At 43.3% G+C, this 23613-nt stretch overlaps 1 protein-coding gene across 10 annotated transcripts in view; it reads left to right on the forward strand.

Moving 5' to 3' along the window:
* Positions 1–23613, forward strand: part of MAP2K5 (mitogen-activated protein kinase kinase 5) — a 123120-nt gene that overhangs the window by 90572 nt on the left and 8935 nt on the right. For 4 of the 10 annotated variants that reach the window (XM_064389336.1, XM_064389335.1, XM_064389343.1 and 1 more), the window contains 2 exons: positions 10823–10884; positions 13809–13854. In XM_064389336.1, coding sequence (XP_064245406.1) covers positions 10823–10884; positions 13809–13854 — 108 coding nt within the window. Of the gene's footprint in view, positions 1–3183; positions 5993–9836; positions 9938–9966; positions 10098–10822; positions 10885–13808; positions 13855–23613 lie in introns of those variants that run through there. The other 6 variants (XM_064389346.1, XM_064389341.1, XM_064389338.1 and 3 more) reach the window with 5 other exon arrangements.

A 23613-nucleotide genomic window follows, 5' to 3' on the forward strand; every position in this document is an offset into this window, starting at 1 on the left:
GCCGGATCCAGGAGGACCTAGAGATGTTTTAAAGTGACGGAATTGAGATCTTTATTCTCTCTGCTTGTTGCTTTTTGTATTGGTAGTGGTGGGATTTGGTAAAACTTGACCAAAACACATCAGGAATCCAAGCTAATATTAATTCATCAGATTAATTAATTCAACTGCCTAGAGAAGCTGTGGCTGCCCCATCCCTGGAAGTGTCCCAGGCCAGGTTGGATGGAGCTTGGGGCAGCCTGGGATAGTGGACACTGTGGAATAAAAATTCCTTGGGAAGTGTTAGGTTTTCTGCAGTAGTGAGATTTTTGGAGGTGGTTTTAAACTCTTAGTGACATACATGAAAGACAGTGAGTCACTTTGGCAGTTTCAGAAGTGTATTTGTTCGTTTTCTAGGACTTCATTTGACTCACAGAAAGGATGAATGAGCCATTTGAGAAGCAGGACAACTGAACCAAAACCAGCCAGGCACAGTGGTTCCTCTGAAATCACAGCAGACCCTGCCTGATGGTTTTGTTGAGAAATGATCTTATGGGGCTGCTAATGGCATCGGGGCTGGGATTATTTTTTAATGGCAGAATTAGTGAGGAGCATTGTGGGGATGAGATAAACGTGCCTGCCAGAACCTTTATTTTTACCATGTGGTGCCTTAGAGTGAGCTCTGATCCAGCTCCAAATAAGCCACGCTCGTTTAAGCACCAATCCTAATTGGAGCAGAGTCTCCCACCATGACAAGATCCCTGCTCCTGGCCCAAAGATGGGATAGTCTGGCTGCTCATGGAGCTCCTCCTGCCACAGCCAGCAGTAAGGGCAGGCTGCTGCTGTTTGGGATGTTGGGTATTCCAGCGCTGGGCTGAGTTTGTCTCCAGCTCCAGGAAATGTGGCGTGGGAATCGCGGATGATTCCCCTTGGGAAGGACACGCCTTGCAGGCTGTGTGAGCCTTTCCAGAGCACTCCACGTGAGGGATGGAGAGGGGCTGGAGGCAGGAGCCTGCCTGGGAAGGTGTCCTGGATGTGGCCCTGTTGTTCATGGTGGTACAGCCAAAAAACTTGCCGTGGAAGATGGCTGTGCTTCCAAAGCAATAGGTGCAGTTTCAAACAATTCCTAAAAGTTTTTGTTGACAGAATCTGTTCCAGATACACAAAAAGAGTAGAATTAGGAGTTAGAAATGCAAAGCCCAGAGCCCCAGGAGCAGCTGAGGGAGCCTGGAGAAAAGGAGGCTCAGGGGGGCCCTTCTGGCTCTGCACAACTCCTGACAAGAGGGAACAGCCTCAGGCTGGGCCAGGGGAGGTTTCATTTGGATATTGGGAAAAATTTCTTTGTGGAAAAGGTTGTGAAGCATTGGAACAGGCTGCCAAGGCAGTGGTGGAGTCACCCATCCCTGGAAATGTTCACAAATTGTGGATGTGGCACTTGGGGACAAGGTTCAGTGGTGAGTGTGGAGGTGCTGGGTTGGCAGCTGGACTCAGTGACCTTGAAGGTCTTTTCCACCTTTGATAATTCCATGATTCTGTGACTGGAGAAATGCAGGTGTTCACTCTGAAACCTAAATATTACAAGTAAAATCCATAGGTTTTTAACATTCTCACTGCTCAGTCTCACAATTTCCTTTATATTTTCTCTTGGGCTGACAGAGGAAATCTTACCTGTTCCTTGCTCAGCCTCCAGATCTCCAGCAACATCCCAAAAAAACCACCTGGGCCCCTTAAGTGTTCTGATATCTTCCAGGGTCACTCAGGAAATCAAATTCCGCTTCCAAATTCCAAGAACTGTAGCATTGATCATAAATCTGCATTTTCCTGTTGATGCATTAGAAATTCTCAGTGTAAAAGGTAAATGAGTCAGGTCTGCATTCCCAGTTTGGTAACTGGTGGGTTACTGGGTTCTGCACCTCTGCAGAAAATGTGGGATTAGGTTTTTCAGGAAAATCAGAGCTCTGTTCTTAGCATTTTTTTGCATCCCTTGAAGCAGGTTGACAGGTGACATTATTTTCAAGGCCCTTCCAGCTGTAGGTACTTCCTTCACTGTTATCTTGCTGTCAAAATATGTTAGTGGGAAATCACTGTTCAGAATCATTTAGGTTGGACAATACCTCTAAAGTCATCAATCCAACCTGTATTCCAGCTGCAGAATTCCTGAAACCTTCTAAAGATGCCATTTTTCCTGCTCTCTGCTCAGCTCAGCATTCCCTGAAGGGTTGCAGGTTGGGTGCAAAGATCCCAAAAGCCCAAACCCAGGAGCTTTGTGGTTTTCAGCATTTCAGCTTCCCATCCTTTGCATCCCATGGCTTTAGAGGTGTCTGCTCTGCATCTGGAGAAGGCTGGACAGACAGAAAGCTGGAATACATCCTGTAGGGTCCTTTAAATATTCCTTAAGCTCTGCAGGGCTGTTTTGTTTAACCTTTATGTAGCTGGAGTGTCCCTTCTAGGAGAGCAATTCCTGCCAGCCCCTGGAGCACTTTGGGCTCCAGCTCTGTAGTTAAACTTCAGCTCTGCTTTCCAACCTTTTCCTCTTCCTCACCTGAGAGAAATTAATTTTGGTTTCAAAGGTGCCGTGGTTTGTCTCACTGCAATTGTGATTTAAGTGTTGCTTTTGGGTTATTTGTTTTTAATTGTATTGGATGAGGGAGGAAAAGGACTCGATTTTTGCAGTTTTAAATGATTGTGTTATTCCAATTCCAGCAGAAGCTCGGGGAGGAGAGACTTCCAAGAGCAAATCCTGGTTTGTACAAACAGGAGGCAGCATTGCAAAACCTGCCTGGCTGAACAAGCCAGGCAGAAATTGAGAAGAAAAATTAATTAGTTGTCCTCATGAATCCTTAGCCTGATAGCTTCATGAGTAAGCAGAGAGAAGCTTTCCATGAGTTTCTTGAGCATTTCTGTGAAGTGCCCCCACAGAGATACTTGGTCTCACAAGACTGCAGTTTAATCTAGCTCAAGGACTTTCCAAACTCCACAAATCAAAGACCTCTTTTTTTTCCCCTTTTTTTTTTCTTTTTTTTTGTGTCTCTTTTTAAATCCTTACTCCAGAAACATTTAAGAGCTGGTGGGGTGTTAACGCTGAGCTGTGAAGCATTTCAGTGTCAATATGTTTTCAGATTTTCCTGTGGAAAAAAAAATTAACTTGCACTTAATCCATGTTTTCTGTATAGTTATTCCTATTATCTTTTTTTTTTTTTTCAATAGGGTTAAATATACCCCTCTACTTACTGGAATAGCCTTAAAAATTCCCAGGATGTTCAGCTTGACCAAATAACATGAAGAGAGTTCCTGAATTCCTTCACCTTAATGAATCCATGCTGCATTTTGCTGTAAATGCAGTAAAAAAACTCCAAAAGGCTCAGAATGAAACAAGATTTAATTTCTTTCCTTTAGGAATTTCTCTTTAGGTTCTCAGATATTGATTTAAATGTAGGAAACCTGGAAATTTCGGGCGTTTTGGAGATTTCCATAGGTTATACACGTGTGTGCATGTTTACCCAAACCTACAATAATCTGTTTTGTGGATAAGCTGGTTTAAGGAATAGTTTTATGGAGACAGAAACTGTGACCTTACCAGTGTATGAGATTCAGAGACTTCTACAGGAACAAGGTAAAACCACAGGTAGGAATTGCTGAATAATTACCTTTAGACCAACCTGAGCAAGAACCTTCCCAGGAGAACAAGCTCATTTAATGGTTCCTAAAACTCAATCTTGTGGATGTCAATGGTCATGCTTGATTATTTGCAGCGGTGTTTTATGAAAAAGCAATAAAAATGCATCGGGAGGGTGCAGGGGAGGGAAGGGAACAACAAATGGCTTGAGTTTTTTGCCAGGTCCCCTCGGTGTGGCTGTGTGTGTCTGGCTGCCCAAACCTGCCGTGCTCTGCTGCCTGATGAGCGACAGGAGAGCAGCCAGGAGAGGGAGGAATTCTTGGGCTGCTGGAGAGAAAAAGCAATTACACTTCTGGTGGAAGGATTAACCTGCTTTTGCAGGCCCTTCAGAGGCACAGAGCCTGGCTGATGCCTTTTTGGGACTGCCTGAAAACAGAGGCCAGACACAAGTAAGGGAATAAAAATCACTGGTGTTTATTGAAGGGCCTTCAGGTACATTTAGGACATTCCTACACCCAAAAAATGGACCACAGGTTTCACACCTTTATAAGTTTGGTCCATTTGCATACTGGGGGTTAATCTTCCAGTTACAGCTTCAGATAATGAAGGAATTTACCCCAAGCTTGCTCTCCCCAACTCACTTTTGTTTCCATCTCTCTGGGCTGAGGCAGTGAGGTGTCCTTGATTGCCAGGCCTGGAGAGGAATTGCTGTGTCTGCCCAAAATGGGAAAGCAGCAGCTCACATTGTATATGGAGTTTAGAGTTACACACTAAAGAATTGCAGGATTGCAAATACATGAAAAATATAAAAGCTGAAATCCTAAAATTTTTAAATATAAAAAGCTAAAAATCTTAAAAGTGTGTGTGTGTATATATATATATATATATATATGAGTTAAAAATCTAAGCCATCATGGCAAGGGGAGGAAGTGCCATGTCCCACACTCTGGATTATTCCTGCTCTTAATCACTTCTTTCCTCCCTTTTCTGGGCTCTGAAAAATATCCCCCAGTAGCTCCAACCAAATAACCCCAATATCCACTGGGTTATTTAACCAGAGCACCCACCCACGTTCCCAGCAGAGGAATTCTGCTCTTCCCAGGAGCTGGAGGAGCAGGGAGCTGGAAGAGGAGCTGTTCCTCAGGAGGTGTGAGGTTTTGAGGTAGGCTGTGCTTTGGGGATGAAACATTGGCCTTTGCACCTCGCCCGTGCCCGGCTCCAGCTCTGCAGATAAACGAGTTTCCTGTGCACACAGAGCTTCACACCCAGGTGCCCCCACGGATCATTTGTCACTTTTGGCACCTGCTACTGAGAAAAGAGCAAGAGGTGCAGAGATGTAATCATCCTTCACCTTCCTGCCCGGGGTGGGAGCCGAGCAGGAACAATCCAGGAATTCTTTCAAGTCCAGGCCTCGGAGCCACCTCCAGCCACCGCTGGCTGCTGCCAACTTGTTACTTGTCAGAAATCCCCTGCATTAGGGCTGTTCAGGCCTTTTGAAGTAGATTGGCTGGAAAGGCAGAAATGGATTTTTTTTTGTTGTTGTTTTATATAGAGATATTGTTTTAGGGATGCTGTGGAAGAAAGTTGTAAGAGTAAATCGAAAGTCGGGCTTTGATTTTGTTTTTTATAGAGAGAGTGGGGTTTTTTTAGGAAATGTTGTGGAAGAAAGTTGGTCTGGAAGGAGTAAGTCTAATTTGGGAAATGGATTTTGTTTATATATGTATAGATATATGTAATTTTTTTGTGGAAGAAAGGTGTCCTTGTAAGAGTAAATCTGAGTTTGTACAATGTTGTCATTCTCTCTCATTATAGCCAAAGACCATTCACTTAAGAGTTGGACTTGGTGATCCTTATGGTTCACTCCAACTCAGAATTTTCTGGGAACTACAGTGCATTTATTACCTGTAATTGCACCTGGCAGCATTTCTGGTGTATCTAAAACTTATTCTTCTAAAAAATAAATTTAAAAATCACTATTTGGCCACAAAGTAAAATGCAGCCACTATATAAAAAAGTAAATACATTTTTTGAAAGCATTAGTACGAGAGAAGCCTAAAAATTCTTTAATCCTAGAGGTTTTGGAGGCTGAAGTGATAAGGCAGGAGGCCTTGCAGAGCCCAGGCATTGTTTATGAAGTGCTGCCATTTCAGCAGGAGCCAGGACAGGAGCTGGTGCCCAGAGGAGATCTCGTTCCACAGGCAGGGAGCACCAGGGGACCCGGCACAGAGGAGCTGGGGCTTGCTTTGCTGGGTTCTGGTAACTTCCCTCCTGTGGCCGTGGAGCCACAGCACCATGGCAGCTCCTTCTGCACAAACACAGCTGAGGGGAAAGATTATCAGGAATATTTAACCCTTCCCAGAGCAGCAGGAATGAAACCTGCTCAGTTTTGGGCAGCCCCTGTTGGCAGCAGGTTCTTGCAGGACGTGCTGGTGGCAGTTGTCCATCGTTCCATCTGTGGGGCTGGCCCCAAGGGATGAGGAACGTGGGTTTGATCCCAAGTGTTCCATCACCACCCTGATGGCATCACTCCAGCTTTTCTCCTGTTCCCTGGCTCGCTGTGCACAGCTGGTTTGGAGAAATCAGAGGCTGCTCTTGTCTTCTCCTGCAGCAGATCCCAGTGGTGGAAATGATCCTTGGATGCTTAGGGAAAGCTGTGATTCCTGGTTTTCCACTTAAGGAGGTTGTGGGATTTCTCCTGCAGAAGGATGTGATAAATCTCAGGCATTTAAATATGTTCTGAGAAATATTTCACTCTTAAGGAATTGTATTGGGTAAGACCCCTGGAGGTGTGGAAAGCCTGAGGCTTTTTGGTGTTTGTTGTCAGTCAGGAATGACTCCCAAATTTCATGGGCTTGAGAATGTTTCCAAAACAAAATAAGCAGCTCCAAACTGTATCTGTTGAATTTTCTTCTTGAGGTTATCCATGTAAACCTGCAAACAGGACAGGAAAAGGAGGAAGGTGCCTTATCCATGTTTATTTGTGGATTTGCTGGACATTCTTTATTTCCTGAGCCTCAGTAGCATCTGTGCCACAGATCTGCTTAGGGAGAACAAAGAGAGCAGAAGTTCCAAATAATCAGTTGAAGGAGTAAGTGAGGATAATGCTGGGATCTGTAATTCAAGCTCATATTGCAAAGGTTCCAGAGGATTGGCTTCTGGATGTGCTCTTAGGTGGTTCTTTCTTCCTTTGTTCAGACCTGTGAGGGGAGAAAAGGAATATCCAGATCCTGATGTTATTGCTGCCTTCAAAAGAGAGAGACTCGGGAGGGATTGTTCAGCACGCTCATTCTCAGGTCTTCATTTAGATAATGTGGCTTCCCCTGACTCCAGGGAAGTCAATAAGGTTTATACCAGAGCCCTGGCACTCTATAAATTAAATATTAGGAGCAGTGTTTGAAGTTTAAAGCCCTCCCTCCTCCTCCAGCTCGGATTTTCTGCCGCTGTGCTTTTGTCTTTCTGCCTGAGCACCTTGCTGACAAGTGCTAATAACAAAATGCCAAGAGAGGGTCCAGTCGGAGTTACCACCCATTAAACATTCTGAACTTGTCCTTTTGCTCATAGATTGTGCATAATTAATAATTAAACGGTTGCAGTTGTAATGGGTTGACCTCCTTGAACTGTTCATTATTCACAAGGCAAAGGCATCACTCAAACTTTTTTCCTCTTGCCCTTCCCTTGCTCGGTGTGCACAGCTGGCTTGGGGAAATCAGAGGCTGCTCTTGTCTTCTCCTGCAGCAGATCCCAGTCATGGAAATGTTGTTTGGATCTTCTCCTGCAGCAGATCCCAGCTGTGGAGTTATTCCTTGGGTCTTAGGGGAGCAGCCAGTCCTGGGAATAATGTTCCATGGGTCCTTAGATCCCTTTGTGTCTTCACTGCTCTTTTGGCATCATCCCCGGTATCGAGGTCTTTATGGCACTGGTCAAAAGCTATGGCAGTTCATGAAAAGGAAAGAACCTTCTCCCAGTCAACACTGAAAAGATCTGTTCCTCACTCCTTTAAAATCTTGGATTTCTGCTGTCTTTCCCTCTATAGTGCGAGTTCATTTTGTAGGTGGGGAAATCAGGCAGGTCACTGGGGTGCAGTGACCATATTCCATCACTCAGGCTGGGTACAGATGTGTAGCTTTGCTTTATTTCCCTTTATTCTCATCTCTTGGAGTGTCAGACAACATCTGGGAAACCTCAGGATACAAAATAAGCTTTGTCTGCCCATCCTGGGCTTGAGCAGCATGGTCTAGTGGAAGGTATCAGCCTTGGTTTCATTGAGCCTCCCAAAAGGCTTTGCATTTTTCAGGCAAATATCTGATAAATCTGTGTCCACTAAAGTCCTTGGAATGCTCCATCTCCTTTCCATCCTGAGATCCAGAGTGTGTTTATCTCCACCCTTCCATGCCAAATCTCTTCCTCAGCTCGTCAGAGCAAACCAGCCCAGGTGTGGCCACGGCCAGCAGATCAAATACCTGAATTAAGCAGAAAAATATGCACTAAAAATGGGGGGCAAATAGGATTTAACCCTTACTTCCATCCAGGTAAAATTTTCCTAGGCAAGAGCTCCTTGTGCCATGGCTGAGCTGCAGGACAGGAGCTGCACAGTCCAGGTTTTTATGCTGATGTTGGAACAACTTCTCCCCTTGCCTGGATGAGCCCAGAGGGTTTGGAATAACCAGAGTGGGACGCTGGTGGCTCCAGAGCAGCTCATCAGCTTCTCCTCCCCTCTCCTAATGAGCTTTCTCTCCATTATGGGCCGTCATCTCTTGTGAATGCAGAAATTATCACCTCCCAAATGAGTGTGAAGTGCTGGATGCCCATCCCGATCCTGCAGCGTGGACTGAGCTGAGCTGGCAGCCCTGCGAGGGATGGATGGGTTGGGAAAAGCTCCTCACTGGCATTTTGCTTAAAATAAACAGCAGGAGTGGCTTGCTGGGCACAGCCACTTCCCCAGGGCATGGTGTCCCATGGATTCTGTACCCAGAGCATTTCCTATCTGTCCCTTTTGGGTCCATCCCATGGATTCTGAACCCAGAGCATTTCCTACCTGTCCCTTTTGGGTCCATCCCATGGATTCTGAACCCAGAGCATTTCCTACCTGTCCCTTTTGGGTCCATCCCATGGATTCTGAACCCAGAGCATTTCCTACCTGTCCCTTTTGGGTCCATCCCAGTGGATTCTGTGCCTGGAGCATTTCCTACCTGTCCCTTTTGGGTCCATCCCATGGATTCTGAACCCAGAGCATTTCCTACTTGTCCCTTTTGGGTCCATCCCAGTGGATTCTGTGCCTGGAGCATTTCCTATCTGTCCCTTTTGGGTCCATCCCATGGATTCTGAACCCAGAGCATTTCCTACCTGTCCCTTTTGGGTCCATCCCAGTGCATTCTGTGCCTGAGCATTTCCTACCTGTCTCTTTTGGGAGAAACCCAGGAAGGCTCTGCTGGGCAGGAGGAAAGGATGGGGAGAGGCAAATGCAAGGCTGGCGTTTCCTTCTGTGTTTTCTCTGTTAATACAGATCATTTTCATGGGCAGTGCTTTGAAGTGGAGAAAGTTTAATTGTGCTGCTGATTTCCTTGTGTTCCCTCCACTCTGCAGCAGGAACCTTCCCTGGATTGCTGTCATTCCTAAGTTTGGAATCAATAACCTCTCCCTCACCCGGCCCGAGTTCAAAGAGAATTTGGCCACGTTCTATCAAACACTCCTTGTATTTAATAGAAGTCTTTGAAAATTGTCAAGCAATTTTGGCTTCTCCTTTTACTCTTCAGCTACTTTTGATTTAATTGTGTTTTCCAGCAGTTTCCAATTGTTCGGATTGGAAACAAAGCCTTAATAAGAGTTCTAGTTAATTTTCTCTCTTGTAATTACCGATCTCATTTTTCTGATAATTGGCCACAGCAATTATATGTATATTTACTAATCACACAGGAGGCTCTGCAGTCGTGTCTATCTGCCACCATTGATAATGGCACACACATTGCAGAGGTGCTTTTATCATCTTCTTTTTTCCACTACATCAAAGCTATTTCCCCGTTCCCCATAATGAATACATGCATGCATTTGACACAGTTGTGTGCTAGAGAAATTGTTTGGCTCCCACCAAATGCTGCACGCTCCGAGTTTCTTGCCTGCAGCGCTGGAAGGTTGTATGTAATGATATATTGCTCATCCAAATGGCCAAAGCACTCCAAAGCACAGTGAGATTAAAATAAGTCATTCCTTTGTTAATTTAAATAGGTGCATGTATCATACTTTGCAGGGTACTTTGTGGAGGGATGTCAGGGAGGAAAAAAGACGCCGAAAGGTATTTTTAATAGCAAATGAGAATAGATGAGAATGGAGTCATTTGCAGCTGCGTGTTTTATGTGGCTCTCTTGTTCCAACTGTAGGTCTAATGAGATGACACTGTTAAAGTACTCTGCAGTGTAATTTCATTACATCCTGAGCTGTTACACTATAAACACAGTGGAGCTCTCCGTCATTCCTGGAAAAACTCCGAAATTCGTAAAGCCCTTCTTTGCAAATGGTGATGTTGTTTGTTCCCTGTTCCTCATCTTCCTTTTTTTCACCCTTCTGCTCTTTCCCTTTTTTTATTTCCATAAATACTGGCTGGTTGTTTTCTACCACTAGCCTGGTAAATCCTGCTCCCTTTTTTTTTTTTTTGGCTTTTAAAAATTCTTTTTGCCTTTTAAATCGTGAACAGGCAGCATATGAGGACAGCCTGGAAAATGAATAAGTGTAAATAAACATGAGTGTAAATAAATAGCGAATGCAGTGAAAGAAACAAAGGTCAACACAAGAATAATTTCACAGCTCTTTGTTAATTACAAGACCATTTGTGTGTTACTTAAATAATCATTAATTTCTCATTTACACTTTCCCTACCTTCCTTTTTACCCTGTGGCTATCATTGTCCTTTTTTCACCTCCCCTCAGTGTCTTTCCACATGTTTTTACCCATTGTGTAATACTCATTAGTTGAAATTCAGTGTTTTATAACACATCCTCCAAAGAATTTGTACCTTTCTGTCTCAAATCCTGCGTGTGAAAAGAAGGCTTTATTCCGGGTTATTATTCCGGGTTATTATTCCTGGAGGGTTTATTTATTTTGTTGGGGTTTTTTTTTTTTTTTTTTCAGTGTGTGTGTTTTGTTTTGCTGTTATTTTGCTTTCAACCTAAAAAAAAAAAATTTAAAAAAAAATCTGTTGCCTGCTCCTGACTGCTCCTTGTCTCGCTGCAATGCCAGGAATCGCCGGTGCTTCCAGCCGGGGAGTTCTCGGAGCCATTTGTGCACTTCATCACTCAATGGTGAGCTGGGTGTGTGGCTGCCGTGGCCTGGGTGGAAATGAGCCGTGCCATGAGCTGCCAGCTCCCCGAGCCCTCCTGGCTCTGCAGCCCTTCCCGGGGCCCTGGGCAGATGGGGCAGCAGAGCCGAGCAAACTGGTTCAATTATGTCAACGTTATTTACACAAAGGGTCGTAAAAGTATGACGAGGCTCGGGCCTTTTTGGGGGTTTTTAATCTCTTTTTTAATGAACCTCGCCCTGAATGTGGCTGCTGAGAGTCTAAGAATTCATCAGGAAAATTCATGTGTGTAATAACATTATTTAGGGTTTGTTTTTTAAAATATTTTGTGTAAAATTGCCTCGATGTTTAGGAAGGCAAGCGGCCTTGATGAATTCATTGCCTCCTCAGTAAGTAATTTTTACTTTACAGTAAGTAATTCATCTGCAAAATTCATATCTGTAATATCATTATTTAGGGGGTTTTTAAAAATATTTTGTATAAAATTGCCTCCATGTTTAGAAGGCAAGCGGCCTTGATGAATTCATTGGCTTCTCAGTAAGTAATTTTTACTGAGAGCCGTGGTTTAAAACACACCACTGGGTATATTTGCTGTCCTTAAAACAGAATAGTTCATTGGAAACCTTTTAAATTAAAGGAGAATTGGGGAGAAGAGGAGGTTGTAGAATAAAGAATACGGTTCTTGAGCGAGTAGAGGATACAAATCTGGCAGGTAAGAGATCCTAAAGAAGCAAAGCTAAGGGAAAAATCTCTTTTTAACTGCCACACACCCCTCAAAACCTAAAAATAATTTTAAAAGGGGAGGCATTTATGCACAGCAGAAGAAATAAGCTTGAATTTTGTAAAAATAGGAAGTGTTGGAGGGAGAAACATCCCTTCTTGCAGGGCTGGGTGAGGTCAGAGGGAGCCACCAGAGTGGGAGCAGGAATCCAGGGATGTGTCTTTTCCCAGGGATTTGTCCTGCTCCAGGGATGGGTCCTTGTCCTCCCCCAACCCCACACAGGTTGGGTTTTGCACGTTTTGGGGTTTTCTGCCACACGCCAGGGCCGCTGCAGCAAAAGTGACCCCATAAAACTGAATTCTGAGCAGCTCACAGAGCAGAAAGTATCTCTGAGGCCTGCCACGGCCTGTAACAAATACAGCCACAAAAAGCAGGCTGATGAGCAGTTAATTAAAGTAACTAAATAATTAAAGTTCGTGTAACAGAGGCCTCGGTTTTCAGTGGTTTCAGCTTACAAAGACCGAGGCTATTTGGAGGATTCTGCAGCACACCCCGGGCTGTGGAGCTCCAGCTCCTTTTATCCTCCCAAAACATCGATGACAGGCTGCTCTCAAAAACCCGGAATGAGGCAGAGGGAGGGCCAGCCTGTGCTGAAATCCCCCCGATGTCAACCTGCAGCAGGAGTGATGGTGGCTAATAGGCTGGCTCTCCCAGGGGACAGGGCTACTTTGGGCTGTCAGATTAGAGCTGCTGCCTCACACAGCTCGTGGGACTTCAGTGGCTGAGGGGCTCCCAGTTATTTGTAGGGGAAGGTAAATTGTGTCCTTAATATCTCCAATTTACAGCACAGCTCATTTGGTATTTTATACCCAGTGCTTTATTAGCTGTGGGGGGAATTACTGCTTAAAAAAACAAACCAAACAAAAAAACCAAATAAGGAGCAACTATATCTTATTTAAGCAATCAATTTGGAATAACGCTGAGAGATGTCAAGTGAGCAGCGTCCCAGACTTTGTGCCAGGCCCTCCATAAAGCCTGGCTGCTTGGATGGAATCCAATTAGTCCACAGGCAGCTCCTGGTGGTCACCTCTGTGCCACGTTATTGTGTTCCCTCACGCAGCTAAGCACGGCCTCCAGAGCTAATTGCACCTGTTGCAGGGCAAAGCAGGACTGTTTGCATGAGAAACATGATCCTATAACCAGGTTAATGCTGGGTAATGAACTATCACCCTGCAGGGTAATGGAAATGAATGGGGGAAAGTGAAGGTAGGAACCCCAGGGTATTGCTGTTCGGAGGTGGAGTTGGATTTCCCACCTGTTTGGGTAATGCTTTGTGTTGAGCTGTGTCATAATCCCCAGAAAAAATGGGAATCGGCTCGCTGTACCTGCTGGTTATCAGGGGTTTCTGTGTCTACGCACCTTTCATGGGGTGTAAATACAGAAATCCACACAAATGGATTTAAAAATACATCATCAAATGTACAAATACATAATGCCCACCTTTCATGGGGTGTAAATACAGAAATCCACACAGTGTGGAGCCCTGCATCCCATCAGGGAAGGCTGGGAGGGAGAAAAATCCCATTAATATTTTGGTTACTGTTAGGAATCTGGGTCCCATACACTGAAATTCTTCACTCTGTGATAAAAGGGATAAAATACAATTGAAAAAATGGGAATCAGATCTGTGTACCTGCTGTTTTTTAGGAGTTTCTGTATTTATACACCTTTCTTGGTTACAAACAGTGTGGAGCCCCACATCCCATAAGGGAAGGCTGGGAGGGACAAAAAAATCCATTAATATTTGGGGACTGTGAGGAACCCTGTGTCCCATACACTGAAATTCTTCATTCTGTGATAAAAGGGATAAAATACAACAGGAAAAATGGGAATCAGCTCTCTGTAGCTCCTGGTTTTTGGGGATCTCTGTATTTACACACTTTTCATGGTTTTAAACAGTATGGAGCCCTACATCCCATAAGGAAAGCCTGGGAGGGAGGAAAAACCCAAAATTAATATTTTGGTTACTGTTAGGAGCCCTGTCTCCCATCAGCACCTGATAAATTTAAGAAATACACTGAAATTCTTCACTCTATGATAAAAGAGATAAAATACAATTCGATATTTCAACGTTTTAAGTAAAGCAATTTAATATTTCCAATCAACAAGCAGTTGTTTTGATACAAACGTTTTGTTTTCTGACACAGCATGAAGAAGCAGCCAAAGGAAAGGCCAGCACCTGAAGATTTAATGGTGAGTGAAACCTCAGTCTGGATTTGTCAGTGAATATTTTTTGGTCATTTACATGGAAATATCTCTCTTTTCTTTTCCTGCATTTTTCAGTGTGCTGAGTGTATTTCTCTCTTTCTGCTTGTGCAGTAATTCCATATTTGCACCCAAACCAGAGGTGGAATTGTGGTTCTAAAGTTGTTTTGCTGTTACCTTCACTTGTGACTGGGAAGTTAATTCAGAACTTTCACAGCCACTGTTGAGTTTCAGTCCAAACCATTTTGATGTTGATACACATTTTCTTCCAGTTTGGATGTCCAGGGATTACAGCTTAATGTAGGTCAGCATTTGCCAGCCTGAACCTTCCCAAAAGTGAAGATTGAAAACAGAGGGTGGGGTTAAAATATGTATTTTAATGAAATGCAAGAGCCACTGTTTTCAGTGATGTAAAATGAGACCAGATTGGCTCAGGAGAAGGAGAATATTTGGTGAGGTGTGTCCATGGAAGGGCTCTCAGGCTTGGGATCTGAGCTCAGAGCCCACTTCTTGTGCAATTGTCCTTTTTCAATTATTAATTATTGCTATTTACAGCAATTTATGTAGACTCCCAGTCCCCCTCTGGCTCATGTCAAACACCTTTAATTTTTAAATTTCCTTACTTTCCTTTATACTCTGCTTGCTGCAACTCGAAAGCTTCTCTAGAATCATCATGATTTATTTGAAATTAAATATATATTTTAATATACATATTTATTTGAAATGAATATACATATGTGCATGGAATATACAGAGATAATTGGAATAGAGGAGTAATTGTAAGGGATTTTAACAGGATCAAGACACTGGTGCATCTTCTCATTTCTTGTTTCCAAGAAAGAGAATATTCTCATTGCTTCTGTGAGAATAAACAAGTTTTTCTACTGCAGCAATTCTCTAGTTAAAGGCTAATCTGTGAAGATGCCCAGGGGCAGGTGTCTCACAACCCAGAGCAGTCTCTTTCCTGGTTAGGAAAGTATTTAACTGTCAATCTCATTTTAGGGAAATTAACTCCACCAAATCTGCCCTTGGAGTTGGGCACCTGCTTAAACCCCTCGCTGAAATGAAACCTTAAAGTTTATCAGAGCCCCTCCACTTTGGGTTTTCTCCCACCAAAGGCTGATTTTTGTCTTTTTTATGAACTTTTGATGGCTGGGAAATTCTTGCAGTTAGTCACATCTGAGAAAACTTGGAGCAGGTTCTGGAGCTGCAGCCACATTTACCTCGTGCACTGTTCTGCCATGGCTGGGTGCCCCAGCCATTAAAACAATGGAATGGGCTTTCAGAAAACCTCTCTCTGCTTGCAGATGCACATTTTGGTGATGCAATAGGCCTGCCACTTATAAATAAAACATCTGCAGATCCCAGCGCCCCCCAGAAGTGTGCGTGGGGATGGTTGTGAGCAATAACACCACTCCAGGGTGTAGAGCCATAAAAATGAGGCCAAAGGGTGAGTGCCTGCAGTAGCAGGGAAGTGCACAGATTTATCTTTACAACTACATGCCCTGGAGTGTGCTGGGCCCCTTTAAAGGAGGTGTTTTGTGAAATTATTTGGAAATTCCGGCGCCTCTGGGGGAAAAAAAATAAATAAAAAAGAAGCGTTCCTACTTTTTAAACAATTTAATGCATTTTTTTTCCACCTCCTTTTTAGTCAGTTAGAAATGAGCTTGCAACAACGAGTAGTAAAACAAGAGCTGCTCACTCCTTTATATTGTAGAGGATATATGTAATATTATATATAGTGCATATTACATTTTCATTTCACATTATATATAAATATGTATTTATAATCAATAAGTATATATTATCTAATTGTATTATATTATTAATAATAAGTAATCATTTGTCTATACATATCTTTATATAATTATTTTTATTTATATATTATATCATTTTAGAGTCTAACCCTTTATATTTTTGCTTTTCCCCAGGAGCACTTTATTTATAAAATTAATATGAATATATGCATTAACATTATGTGTCTGTGTGCACATATATACACACAGCATATCTGTGCCTAAATATGTGCAAAAAAATTGATTTATAATTGCTGGAAGACAGGGCCAGAAAAAAACCCTAAAACTTTAAATATTGTGGAATTAATGAGGTTGGAAATCCCTCCAAGGTCACAGAGTCGTTTTGAGCCCCACCTTGAGCAGAGCACTGAGTGCCACATTCCCTGAGCACAAAAATCCTGTGAATTCTGGAGTTTCTCACCAGTGCATCCTTGAATTCCATCTTGCTGAGATTGCCACGTGGCTCTGGTGGATGGAAGGAATGCACAGAGGGATGCAGAGAAACCCTGGATCTTCAAGGTCACCTTCTCCCTGATTGAAACCAGAGCAGGGATTCACCTTGTTCACTGCGTTTTGGGTTGGTTTATTTGAATTAAAAGCAGTGTTGCAGCAATGATGGGAGGTGTCACACGCTGCCATCCTCACCTGCAGACAAACCAGAGCATCCTCCCTCCCCTGCAGACACAGCTGTGCTGGAAGTCACTGTCTTGTGCCCAGTTTAGGATAATTAAGGGCTGAAAGCAAGTTGAAGGGAGCAGAAGATGAATCTTTTCCTCCTCTGCTGAAAGTCAGTGGGTTTTAGGTGCATTTCAGGAGCTGAGTGCCAATACCTGGAGTGCCAGGTTGGCACCTGGGATGGATTTCCTCTGCCTGTCATGCTAAAAGCTCTTTCTTATTAAATCCAAAATGTCCATTTGGTCAGGAAGTTGGGCCAAAGCCGAGGCTGGAGGAAATTCCTGTTTAAAGTAAAGCTTTTCATTGCCACAGGTGTCCATGTGCAGGTGGATCAGGCTCCTGTATTTATTTATTTTATTATTTATTTACTCACTGCCCTTTCTCCCCTGCAGCCATTGCAGCCACAAGATATTCCATTGGTTTTTCTGGGTGTGCACAATCAAATCCACTGACTTGTTCCACAGCACTGCAATAAGGAATTTCACCAAGTAATGAGGAAAAAATTGTCCATTCAGGGAAAGGAGCAACCTCAGAATTACCAGTGGTCATCCTGAACTTTAAAATGCTGCTCTTTAACCTCCAGTTTGTTCTCTCTTAGGAGAAAGGCAGAGAGCAAATTAAATTGAATATATTCCTCTATTATCACAGGGAAGGCTGCACAGCACATTCCTCTCTGTCTGTCCCCTCCCTTTCTAACATGAAAATCTCAACAATTCTTCTGTATAAAGAGATTTTTCCCCTTTGCAGTTGTGTTTTTTGCCAGAAACACTGAGTTTTTCTGGCTCTCAGGGCAGTGTTTATTCAGGAGTTGTGCTGGGGCAGCCCAGGGAAGGTTTAAACTCCTGTTCCTGTTTTTAATTCCCTGTTGTACTTGTTGGAGATGTTCTAACATCTTAACATGTGTCTTAAGATATTTAAATATACAAACTAACTGTTTATCTGGGGAAAACATACCCATTACAGCCAGTAAAATCAGGGTGCCTGGTCCAGAGCCATTCCTGGAACGGAGAGAGGGATTGCTGGATGCATTGGAATGGGAAATTTCAAAATTGTATTAGGCATTGAAATAAATGAAATACCAAAAGAGAACAGGTTTTCCAGCATGTCAGTGGCTTTGACACAGATCACGTACAGTTTATCACACGATGTTTAAATTTATACATTTCATAGTTTTTAATTTAAATAATTTAAATTGACAAAAGTTAATAATTTTATTTTAAAATTGATAAAAAATTAAATAAAGTATCAACATAAGAAACATCAGTAATTTAAATTTTTAACTCCTGTTTAAACCCAGGGAAGGTTTAATTCCTGTTTAAAGCCAGTGAAGGTTTAGAGTCTGGTTTAAACCCAGGGAAGGTTTAACCCCTGCTTAAAGCCAGGGAGGTTTAAACTCTGCTCATGCCCAGAGTCCAGGGAAGCAGGCAGGCTGGGGCTGTGCCTGTATTTACGGTATTTTCCCAAAGCTTTCCATCCTAAGCTCTATTTAATGGAATCTATGCATAGTAAGTAATCAGGTCAGAGAGAAGCAGCATCCCCTGTTTGAGATCAATCGCTGGCTAATACTTTATCTAGGCCACTTTATTATCTCATGCTGATTCCATTCCCATTCTCCTCCTCCTTTGTAGCGTGCACTTCAGCTGTGGTAAAACTACGCCTGGCATACATATTAAAAACATATACCCATTCTATCTGTATGTAAATGGGGGAGGCACAGCTGGATATTGCAGGAGTTTGATTTACTAATAGTTATTATCTGTTCTAGCTGTTCAGAGGCAGGGAGAGTTGCAGAAAACAAGCTAGCGCAGAAATTGCCTTTATGATATCACTGCCCTGCTTTGGTAATTGTTTAAAATCTCTTCTTTAGCTGCAAGCTCGGCCTGGCTGCTGCAGATTGTTGGTGCTTTTTTTGGAATTGCTGGAGTCTCTTGGTGAGGGGTTTTTTTTGTTGTTAGTGCAGCATTGAACTCCTCTGTGATGGTTGTTGGAACGAAAGGCGTTTATGTAAAAAATGGTGTTTGAGACACCAAAAGTCAGGAATGGAGCAGTTATTCCGTTGTGCTCTCCTGTGGAGGCACCAAAGCACAGCCTTTAGGATTTCTCAAGGAAAAATTGGGCAGGGAGAGGAGGCAGTCACCTCCTGCACTCCATTACTTTTGCACAGATCTAATGATTCTTCTTCGAGTTGTCAACACAACCAGGAGCTTTTCTCCTTCTTAAAATTTAAATTACTGACGCTTCTTAGGTCAATATTTTATCAATTTAAATTGTATCAATTTAAACATCGTGTGATAAATTGTACATGATCTGTGTCAAAGCCACTGACATGCTGGGAAACCTGTTCTCTGTTGGTATTTCATTTATTTCAATGCCTAATACAATTTTGAAATTTCCCATTCCAATGCATCCAGCAATCCCCCTCCCCATTCCAGGAATGGCTCTGGACCAGGCACCCTGATTTTACTGGCTGTAATGGGTATTTTTTTCCAGATAAACAGTTAGTTTGTATATTCAAATATCTTAAGAGACGTGTTAAGGTATTAGAGACTCAAAAAGGCATTCTGGCTGCACATCTCCAACAAGTACAACAAGGGAATTAAAAATGTATGGTTTTAAGTAACTATATTTTATGTAGCTTTATTTCAGAGGGTCTGCACAGTAGCTAAACATATTTGCAGTTCATTGTGTTAAACCCCTGGTTTCAGCTCTCAGGAAATACTTTTATGGTTTAAACAAACAAATGGAGGATCAGCATAATCCTGGCTGGATTTTCATCTAAACCCCCAGAATAAAGCCAATAAAACACTGGTGCTTAGGTTTGTCAATAAAGGGCTTTCCCCCAGTGGTGTCACTGAGGAGCCAGGGCTGGGGTTTGGATGATGATGATGGTTTTTGGGATGGACCAGAGGGCTCTCAGCAGTTCCTTTTGCACAAACACCCCCCAGAGCTCCTGTGAGAGCAGCTTTAGAGATCCATGCTTGCTGTGTGCACCTGTCCAGATGTTTGGGCACTGCTGCTGAATCACAGGGAGACGAGAATTTTCCCTTTTTGGCTACTTTGTTTTATGCTGGGCCGGTGCAGGATCTCCCATCAGGGCTGATGAAATTGCCTGTGCTTGGAGCTGTGAGGAATGGCTTTGTTTGCAGATGTGCAGCCTCTCCTCTGTCACAACCATCCCAGTTATTCACTCCATGACAAGGGGAACTTCTGACAGACACCAAACACCAGCAGATGTGAAGGAAAGGGCTCTCTCCTGGTTTCTCAGGGAAAAAAAAATACAGAGCCAAGTATTTTAGCTGTTGTAAATATAGAATTGTTTAGGTTGGGAAAGGTCTTTTAGGATCATCCAGTTCAGTCATGAAATATATGTGATTAATAATAAACTGGGCCCTCAGTCTGTCACTTCAGACATGAGGTGGACAAGGAGTTCTGGATCAAACCCTGGATACACTGAAGACAAAGCAAAATTTATATTGAGGCAAGATTTCACAGCAGGGCTCAGCATGCTCCTCTTCAGTATCTTCCTTGCTCAAGGTAGCTTAAGAGGAAAAAAAATGTGTGTTTCTTCAGGTGGCAGCATTGCTCACTGAGCTGAAATTGGGAAAGGTGGGTCAGGGATATTTCCCCCTCTGTCTTTCAAAAAAAAAAGGGGAAAATGCCACCTCTGTCCTTGGGCTGTGAGACCTTCTGTGCCACTTGAGAAATCAGCTCTTGAAATGGAGACATCCATTCTGTCAGTGTCACTAAATCCACCCAAGAGCAGGTTGGTGACACTTTAAGGGGTGGTGCCTTCATTCCCTGCCTGCTACACCCATTGCCATGGGATCACCCAGTTCCTCCAGCAAATGGGAATATCTGAGAATAATATCTGGGAGTAAATGGGAATATTCCTCTCCTGCCATGCCCTAGAGCTGCACTAAACAGCAGCACTTCCCTGTGAAAAGTGAAAAGGAGTAACTCGAGTTGGCTCAAAGAGGTGTTGAAAATCTAAGGAAATTGGACAAAAACAAATTGGCAACAGCTTCGAGGGATACAGTTCATATTTTTTGGTTACTTGAGTCTCCTGGGCTTTGCAGTTTAATTTGAGCAAATGTTTCATTTGGCACTGCTGGTGGTTCAGTAGTTCTCCAGGCACAGGGACAAATATTTACATCTCACTCATTTTGGTAGCAGAATTGCAAATCTTTCAATTACTGGGTATTGAGAAGTTGTGCGTTTGCCTCGTTGATGTTTTATGTCAGCTGTCTTCCTTACGTATTTATTTTGACAATTTGAGAGAAAAAAAACTGTTAGCAGTTCCAAAAATAAGACCCATATCTTTAAATCCCAGAATGCTGTCCTTTCTGTTCATTTCAAATTCATCAAGGAATTTGTTCTAACGGGCAACTGTTGAAATCCACGTACAATTTTTATTTGTGTAATGAAATTGGCATTTTAAATCTCTTCAGACACTCTGCATAGATTAAAATGGCTGATGCTTGTGCACTACCAGCTACATGTGGGTCTCTAGTCCAATTAGCACCTCAGGACACTCCTGCAGTATTAAATAAGAGTAATAATTGCCTATGAATAAGCAGAGTATAAAGCAGGAGATAGAGATATGGCTTCTTAGTGACCTGTGTGCATTATGCCTCAAATCCCTTAATCAGATTTGTGCCGCTTGATTCTTCCATCCGCAGAAATTCTGCTGGAGGATCAGGGCCTAAAGTAGTAAAAAATCAATTAATACGACTTTCTAATTTGTGCAGTTGACAAAAAAAAAAAGGGAAAAAAAACCCCGCATATAAATAGGGGACATTTTTCTCCTGAAGAGGGGCCGTGCTGAAAGATTTTTTAATTGGATTTTCATTGTGATTGACAGCACTTGATTATGACAGTAACTTTATTTGGCTGGACTGTTAGAGCCCCCTTGTTCGGGGTGGTTTTTTTCCCTTTTTTCCCCATCAAAGGCCTTTTTTTCTCGGCGGCATTCCCGGCGGAGAGGCAGAGTTTGTGAAAGAGCCTTTTAGCACCTTTGTTGCCGCCATCCCTGGTGACGATTGGGCCCAGCTGGTTGCGGGTCGCAAAATGCTCCTCTCACAAAGAGAAATCTCCCTGGCCTCCATCATTTTAAGAGCTCCAGAAACCTGTTGAGGATTAGAAGTAGCTTTAGATGTGAAATGAGTGTTAAGTATTAGTAATCGGGAGATTAGGGCCCCGGGGACAACGGGAGATAAACAACCGCAATTAAGGCAAATCTGCCAGAGTAAACAAAATTGAGCAGAAACAGATGCCCTCGCCATTTTGGGGGATTGATTGGAGGGCACCGAGGAATCGATTTTTGTCTTGTTTACACTTCCAAACCCCGGTGATAAACTGGGAGGCTAAATATTTCATAGCGCCTGATTTTAGTTAATTTTTCTCGGCTCCTCACAGTGACCAGGCCCGGCCTCGCTCAGCCTTCACAGGGAGCAGCTAATTGCCTATGAAGGGCCCCTGTGTTTAAATGGGCTTGACAGGAATTTAAATTTTGTTTCAATCAACCTCTGTGCTCACAGCCTGCTCCAGTTTCTAATTTTTAAATTAAACATGATTTCTTTTTTATTTATTTTCCTTTTTTTAAGCCACGGCCTCCTCTCCGGAGCCAGCTGTTGGTGCTCCCAGCCGGGGCAGAGCTCGGAGCACGCGGCTTTATTCAGGCTGAAACCCCAAAATCAGCCCTGGAAAAGTTCATTGTCCCATCAGGGTGCATGTGCCTGCTTGGATGTGATGGGAGAGGTTGGGGAGACACTCAGCTGGTGTAAATCGGGATGAGCCTGTGCCTGTTGGGCTGGGGAGAGCCAGGTTTCCCCCAGGGAAAGGCTCCCCTGGATTAAAATACAGCTCTGAGCGTGGAAATGTGCTGGTGGCCTCGGTCCTTGTTCAGTGACCTTGGGAGAGATTCAAAGGAATTGATATTTTCTTCCCCAAGCCAACTAGTGGTGATATATTTTGTTCTCTCTGTGTTTTCAGCAGGGCTGTGTGTGTTTATTCCAGCATTGTTTCATACCTGAGCTTTCTGTGCTCCTCAGAGGAGGGGATGTGGCAGCCCCTTCACCTCCATCATTTAATACTTTGCTGAGTCCCTTCACAGAGCCTGCCAAGCACGGGGATGTCATTTTGCACTCCGTGCAGGCAGTGTGTAGCCATGGAATGCAGGATAATCGTAGTGGTACTTCTGAAAACAACTTGTTCATTTGCAGAAACTTCATCACAAAAATGCTAACGAAGTACGAGCTGTTCCATTCTCCCTTTTTGCTTCCAGCCACATCATTTTCAGGTTTTTTTTGCTTTTGTTAATTGTTGTTATTTGTGCGTGTGTGCACACAGCATTTTCTTCTCCAAGGTTTGGGTGAAAAACATTTAGGAGATTGTTTCAGTTTACTTCAGTTTAGTAATTTGCTTAGCAATTTTTTTTCCTCCAGTAGAAAAACTTGGGGAAAACAGTTGTTTTCTTCACCCTTCCCCCTGAGTCTAGGGGAACACTTAGTCCTTGTTTGAAGAAAATTCTGTATCAGCTCTGAATCCCTGACCAGCTCTGTTTGGTGTCACCACGACCATTCCTGTGCAGGAGCTGAGGACACTTCTGCAGGTGCAGCTCCACCAGAGTTCAGGTCAGGTGTGCCTTTCTGGTGTGAATCTCTGCTCTTTCTGAGCCCCACTCTCTCATTCTCATCCCAGCCAGGTCTTGAAGCTCACAAACTGAATAGATTTCAAATGAAGCCCCACCAGAAGATGTGCTCCAGGCACACACCTAATGAGCTCCAGCTACTAATGGGCACTGAAGCCACAAACCAGACCAGAGCTGGGCAAAAGTCAAACCTCTTCCATCCCCAAAATGTTGCACCGAGTGTTTCACTCAGCAGAGCTGCTTCTGTTGTCGACAGCTTGCTAATGTTGACAGACTCCATCAGCCTTGGGCCACTCTCCCCATTCCTCCTCTGCAGCTCTCCTTAACCTCAGCAGCACTTGCAGAAGTAAACTCCAATTAGATTTCGTTGCTTTAGTTTGTTTTAAGAGTTTTTTAAGAGTCATAACACAAAAAGTGAAATACCTTTGCTGGGAGCTGGCTCGTTTTTAGCTGAGGAGTGCCAAGGACAGTTACTGCTTTAACAACAAATATCAAAAGCAAAGCTGCTGTGGAAAGAATGATCTGCAGATGGGCAAATAGATTCCTCTGTGCCACAGCCAAACCCTAAACCCTGTAGTAAATTTCAGACCAGTCTTTGCCACAGGAAGGGAACAAATAGCAGATGCA

The sequence above is a fragment of the Passer domesticus genome, chromosome 14 (assembly GCF_036417665.1).
Source record: "Passer domesticus isolate bPasDom1 chromosome 14, bPasDom1.hap1, whole genome shotgun sequence".
NCBI lineage: Eukaryota > Metazoa > Chordata > Aves > Passeriformes > Passeridae > Passer > Passer domesticus.